This window comes from Buceros rhinoceros, unplaced genomic scaffold, assembly GCF_000710305.1.
Source record: "Buceros rhinoceros silvestris isolate BGI_N320 unplaced genomic scaffold, ASM71030v1 scaffold2032, whole genome shotgun sequence".
Lineage (NCBI taxonomy): Eukaryota > Metazoa > Chordata > Aves > Bucerotiformes > Bucerotidae > Buceros > Buceros rhinoceros.
The window spans coordinates 3,868-10,924 of NW_010399255.1; the positions used below are offsets into that span (position 1 = coordinate 3,868).

General features: G+C 36.9%; 1 protein-coding gene across 1 annotated transcript in view; it reads left to right on the forward strand.

Annotated features, from left to right (window-relative positions):
- Nucleotides 1-4,371: 4,371 nt before the first annotated feature.
- The window catches only part of ETNK1 (ethanolamine kinase 1), a gene marked incomplete at its 5' end in the record, with an annotated part of 15,510 nt that continues 12,824 nt past the window's right edge, over nt 4,372-7,057 (forward strand). The window contains 2 exons of the mRNA XM_010131369.1: nt 4,372-4,661; nt 5,454-5,594. Coding sequence (XP_010129671.1) covers nt 4,372-4,661; nt 5,454-5,594 — 431 coding nt within the window. The remainder of the gene's footprint in view (nt 4,662-5,453; nt 5,595-7,057) is intronic.

Here is a 7,057-nt window from a genome sequence, read left to right on the forward strand (position 1 = left end):
CACAATGCGCTGCATTGCTGATGTGTTGTGGAAAAACTGTAATTTGAGGTGCACCTTGTACACATGTCACAGGAAGTGGGAAATGTAGGCAGTACTAGATGTCATTTGAGGCTGGGTTGGTTTCTCTATTCTTTCTAAGCTTCTGATGAAGTTTGGTAACAACAATCCCTTGTAAAGAGGTTTTTTTCGTTGGTATCAGTGGGTGGGGCAGCAGTCCTGCATATGGTGATGTTTTACGTAACTGATGGGCCTCCTCATAGTGCATGGTGTAATCCAGCTGTGCATGATATTGGTGTGTTTGTATTGATGACTGTGGTTCTGATTGACAGAGAATTAATATTTATCCAAGCTCAGCTTGGATTTGGCTATGTAATAGAGTATAATTTATGCTATAGACTCCTAACATTAGAAAGGAGGTAGCTATCGAAGATAAAGATGTTTTAGTTCCTGTTGCCTTCTCCTGCCCCCTGTGCCATGGCCATTTCATGTAAAAATCCTCCAGCAGCAGCAAATTAATTCTTTGAGTTAAGAGTCTTAACATTTTATTTTAGGAGCTTATATTTTTTATTTATCTGTGATGACAAGTTATGACAAAATTTGTAAAAAGATCTAAAATAATTAACCATTTTAAAAATCTTAGCTAGTTACCTGATGCTGACTCTTTTCAGATAGAATAATGTTCTTCAGAAACAAGATAAAAACCGCATTATTTGTCTTTGGGGTTTTCCTTTGATATAAACAGCAACAATGAATTTTCTCCTCTTGTCATTCGTGTAGATCAGTACCAGTTCTTGCAAGGGGTGACATATTTGGAGCATTTTTTTATAAACTATTGAATGTAATTTTAGATGGTGTTTATATTGAGAATATGGAGGATGTGAATGTTCAGTTAAACCCTTAAGGAAAGAAAAAACAACCACGACCAACAAAAAAAATCCCAACTACACCCACCATGAAAAAACCCCCTCAGTTCTTCCTTGAGGCTGCAGGATTGATGGTTTGGTAGCCAAAAAGATGTTCAAGTGAGACTTACAAGCTTAGGTAGTGGTGAGGCTGCTTTTTCCATGCTACTGTTATGGCAGCGGATACCAGGAATTCAGCAATAAAATTTACCATAGAATGGTGATGTTACTTTACTGACTGTCTGCTACCCCTGGTGCTTATAACACCATATAATCTTGTTTCCTGATTGTCTGACTGCCAAAATCGGTGGACAGTGGCTTTTGCCTGCTGAGTGTAATGATCTAGAGGATGTGACTCCAGAGTCTGGAGAGCTTTGCTGTTCCTTCTGAGCTCTGCTGAATATATAAGAATTTACCTAAGGTCTGCATTTTTCAGTAGTTGTACTTTGTCCTTGTATGAATAGCTAGAGAAAGAAGAGATGGAGAAATAACTAGCCTTGATTCAAGAAATTAAATTCTTGAGAAATGTATGCTTATGGATGTGCTTATATAGACTCTGCTTTTCCAGAAATAAATGAAGTACCGTCCTACTATACAAACTTGAAGTTTTTTGAGCATTAAGGAAGAGTGTCTTAGAAGTCTGTTCCTTTCTGGAGATTTTAATGTGCAATTTAGGGTTTAGTAGCAGAAATGGGAGAATCGGTGCTTATTTATACTGAAGCTTTATGTCACTATTCTGTTTCTACAACAATACAGTACTGCTTTCTGTACTTAAACGATGGTGGTATTAACAGTCTAGAAGGACAAAAGCTGCATGGTTTTCTATCTTTTCTGTGAGTGATAACTGCTTTCTACTTTGCCCAGTGACACTTTATTTCTGCCTGTTCATGCAGGTGATTGTAATTTTGTTCTCATTCTTCTCATTCTTTCAAACACCTGGAGCAGTAGGATCAGACAGAAGCTGTTCTTGAATCACCTGCTCATGAGATGGGTACATATTGATCATGTGCCCTTTTCAGGAATCTAGCAACTTGGTCGTTGCTAATAAGAATGTTTTTAGGATAAACTGTCTCAAAAATGCTTCATGTCTTGATTGAGGTTTCTCTCCTCTACTTGGACTCACTTGACTTGTCTTGTTTCTACCACGTGCTGCTTTCTGAGGCTGCATTTGAGTAACTCAAGCCTATTGGTAGCTTTCCCACCTTCTCTCTGCTTTTCAGTAAACGGTTTCTATCTATTCCCAAGAGCTAGAAAGCCTTGACTTCAAGCGAGATTGCTGACTGGATTGTCTGGTATATATCCCATTTCTAGAAATGTTTTCAGAGTTTAGTTTTAGCTTTGTGTCACCTCACCTGAAAGTACGTATTATAATGTGATAAGTACATATCACAATAATTACATTTTTGCATGTTACAAGATTACCAAAATCTTGCTGCTGGATTTTTTTTGGTTTTTTATGCATTGCCTGATGTTCTTGACTTCTAATGGCTTTCTCTATTTTTGGATTTATTTCCAGAATTTTCTACCTGCTCTTCATAACATTCTGTATATTCTTTCATTTTCTTCCACATGGCCTTTAGAGTTTGCTGATTGTCTTAGCATCTGTTCTTTCTTAAGGCTACTCAGCTCATGCTTTTGTTATAGAAATCCTGTTTTGCTCTGCTGCATTTAAGGTTATGTTTCAGGCAAGGCATTCTAAGCTGATTCTTCAAATGCTATAGTCAAGGCATTCTGAATAAAAGAATAAAGCATTACATTCTTTAACTGGTAGAAAACATTAGATATTTTCTCACAATGGAATATGGAAATTGTCTACTCTGAATAATTAAAGTAAGCAAGCCCTTCTGCCTTTTTAAGAAGCAATAACTAAAATGCTCCTGGGTGTAGATAATTACTTATAGCAGCTTGTTACAAATAGATGCTAATAAGAAGCAGAGTTTCTAAATTGCCAGTTGAGGGAGTCCAATTTCCTTGTTGTAGATTTCTTTTTATTAACACCAATGAGACTTGTTTTCATGGGATCATAGTCCTGTGCAGCATGACAATAGCCAGAAGTTTCTGTTTAACAGCATAGGCAAGTCAAATTTTTTACTGTTTCTTTGCATCCGCACTACTTAATGTCTGGGTTTTTTTGTAGTATTACTATTGATGATGACGTAGAGCCATGTCTTTTTAATAGTACGATTTTGATCTTGGTTCTGATGTGGCTTATTACCTAAGAATGTTGATGGTTTGTCCTTCAGTCACAGACCGAACAGCTAGAGTTAATATAAGTAGTGCTCATCTAGGAAGTTCTTAAGCATTCAGTCTGAGTTAGCAGAGTGCAAAGAGATTGAAACAAACATCTGTTTCCTGAGCTGTAAAACTTCCCTGGACTGTAGGAGGAGATAAAGACCTGTTGTGTGTTACTCTTGCAGGCATTGAGTGCAAGTTCAAAGGTACATGCAGCCCAGTAACTCAGGATCTAGTGTGCTTGTCAGGTAGCATCTGCAAGAGTTAGCTTGTATAATGACTATTTTAGGCCTCTTAATCAAATGTGAAAGGAGTAGCAGCAGTTAAGGAGTGGAGTTTTTTTGGTCTACACCTCCCCCACTTCGCCCCCCTGCTGGAGGCTTCTAATATCTATACCTCTGCCATTATTTGAAAGGTAGTGAGTGGGTTGTCATTAGATTAAACATAAGGTTCAAATAGTGCATCAGTGACTAGACTAGACAAAGTGCAGTAAATTGCAGGGCTTTAAAAAATGCATTTATATACATACTAATATTAAGGACTTAAAATGCTTTTTTTTAGTCCTTTAAATGGTGTTTACTAGTTGTGAAGTAGGAGGATAGTGGGTCTTGTCAGAACCTTTTAAATTTGGTGTAGTACTTCAGGCTGAAAGCTAGGGTCTTGAATTTTAAGTACTGTCTCAAATTTGTAGAGGAGCCAAAGTGACTTTAGGAATTCTTCTCGATCAGTAAAACCCCAAGGCTAGTGGGAAGATAACCACTGAACTTGAACTGTTTCTGACCTAGATTTTGCTTTTTAAAAGGAGTAATTCAGAACTTGGAAATGTCTTTTACCAGTTGTGCACTGATCAGCAAATACTCAAATTGTGAAGTTCATCAGAATTGGTTTTGTTTTGGTGCTGCCTGCATTCATGACTGTTTTTTGACCTGGTTTAGGATTGCTGCCTTGGGGCTTTGATTTCAGCTGTTTTAATTCTTCCATTTGGGTGTAGAAACTCATTTTACAATGTTGAGCTTTCAGTTATTGCTCTTTACATATAGTATTTCCAGTTCACTGTAGCATGTGTTCACGTTTTCCTCTTTTCATGTGTTACTGGTAAAAATCCTTTCAATTATCTTCACAAATTTCCTATATCTTAAATTTCTTCTGTTAATGCTCACTCTAGTTCACAAAACACAAATGTTTATTAAAGAATAACCCTGTGTTCTGTTCTTGCATGTTGAAAATGCAGATCTAGAGTTGCTTATACATTATTTTTACTTTTCAGCTGTTCACCGATGGAATCACCAATAAACTAATTGGCTGCTACGTCGGTGACATAACAGATGATGTTGTTCTAGTTAGGATCTATGGAAATAAGACTGAGCTTTTAGTAGATCGAGATGAGGAAGTGAAGAGTTTCCGCGTGTTGCAGGCCCATGGCTGTGCACCTCAACTATACTGTACTTTCAATAATGGCCTGTGCTATGAGTTCATGCAAGGAGAAGCGCTGGATCCAGAACATGTATGCAATCCAGATATTTTCAGGTAAGTTTTATTATTATTCAAGTTCTGTGATGTATTTATGGTGTCAGGCCCAAAGGATCCCAAGCGTAGTTCGTGAGCAGGCAGAAGAGAAGTATTTCTGTAAGCTGTCACTTAAGTTGATGTTCACTCTTAAGAGCTCAGTGTCCTCTTAGTTATCATGGTAGTTCAGTGCTGAACAAATGATCCTTGCTGCTTCCTCAGAAGACTGTATGCTCGTTAGAAATCTGCTTATTGTGAGTATTTAAGATTTGCATATTACCACTGGCAAAATGATTTAACATGGTGAAATTGTAGGGGGCTGGACTTAAAGCAAATATTCCTAGCTCTGTTTCTTATATGTTCCTTTTGTGAATAAGTTCAAGATAGTCTTCCACTGACACACAATTTTTTAAGCTATTAGCAGTGAAGAGAAGGTGCTGATGTCTTAAGATTTTAGTTTTTCATGTATACACTGAAATGTAGTTGCCTAACAGTGGCAGGTAATTTGAGTCTACTCTTCCAAAGATAAGCAAGTTGAAGAGTAGATTGTAAATACAGGTGATGTATGCATGCTGTAACTGAACTCCAGTCCCTCCTGCCCCCCTTCCCTCAGGTAGTGCTGTTAATGACCTCTTGAATCTTGAAAGGTGCTACCTTATAGCATCTTTAAACCTACTATGGATTGTCTTGCTGCTTTTTTAACAATTTTTCTGTTTAAATATATTGTAGTTATCTTGTTGCTAGGAAAATTATGATAAGGACTCTCAGATATACATTAAATATAACATTAATTTCAATTTTATTTCTTTTTAGACTTATTGCCAGACAGCTTGCTAAAATCCATACTATTCATGCACACAATGGATGGATCCCTAAGTCTAATCTGTGGCTGAAGATGGGAAAATACTTCTCTCTCATACCCACTGAATTTGCAGATGAGCAAGTAAATAAAAGGTAGGTATTTCAGTATGTGCTTTCTTGACTTCCCATTGTTTCTGGTTGAGGGATAGAAGAATATCCTAAAAAATAGGTTTGCATTACTACATAAGGTTGTAGCATTTTGCATTTTGTCATGGTCTTGAATACTGAAACAGCTGAATAAAGTCAGGTATGATGAGGAGAGTCTTCTAATTCATTTTATATATTGTGTGTAAATACATATAGCTCTTGGTTCGATAGGACACCTAAATTATGATAGTTTTCTTTACTCTTTAAAGAACCAAGGTCAAGTCAAATACTTCTTTAGGTAGTTTTCTCAGCAGTTTTCAAGAGTCTCAAACAGCCTTAAGACTATGTTCTGGGGTGCATACTGAAAGCGTGTTTCCTGGGGTTACAGGAGTACTGCTTGTTGTTCGTTCTGACCTACAACTCTTAGCTGTCTTGTCTTTGTTCAGTTTATAAATTTGTCCAAAACTGGTTGATGTAAAAGTATAGAAAGGCTGTTTTGGGTGATGGGAGGAGCTCCTTAAGTATTTTCCAGAGGAGGAAAAGACATCCGTACAGTCACTCTAGACCTGTACTCTCATGGAGCATAAATAATGGTGTCCCCTGGGTTTAAAGGTTTTATTATATTCTGTTTTTAGTATTCCAGTACAGTTCTTGAGTTGTAAATCAAACTGTTTTTTTCCTTAGGAACTTAAAGTAAGAAAATGGTTCTAAAGGGCTCTAGTGTCAGTCACTGGAAGATTAGGACGGGAGGAATGGCAAAACTAGGAGCAGTGTTTAACCTAAACAAAATTTTTGTGCTGTGATCTAAAGCTCAAGTTGAAGACAGTGTTTCTTGTGGAGAGGAGATAAAATTTTTAAGCTAAACTTATAATTTGGAAGTGTTTGTACAATATCATCAAACTTTCATTCACCCAGGAAGTAGATTCCAGGTTAAAAATATTCTTCATGCAACTTCCTTGAAATCAGTCATGCCAACTGCCCTTCTGCTGCATTTTATTTAAAGAATGCTCAAGCACAGTTACTTGAATTTTTTTCTTCTACAACATAAAATTAAGAAAACTGAGAAAGCTTTAGTTAATTGGAGTTCCAGAAGGTAAAATGGCTACTTAAGCATATTTACTAAGAAGTAGAAGTGAGTGTTTCATTTCCTCTGTATAGATACATGTAGTAATTATTATCTGTCTTGAAGGAAGTCACGTAATGTGAGCAAAAAGTAAATGAAATTCATACTATAGCCAATTTAATCTTTGCTATTTAAAAATGTGCTGGATTGTGTTTTAAGTTATACTCCTGATTTTTGGACTGCTGTCATCTTTACAGCACAGATAATTGTCATATAATTGGTTTTGGGGGAGACAGAGGGAAAAATACTCACGATCTGACTGCTGCTGTGCCAGAGCAGAGTGCTCTGCTTTGGGAGAAGGTCTGTTGAATTACTTGCGATAAGAATGCAGAAGAAAATATTTCCC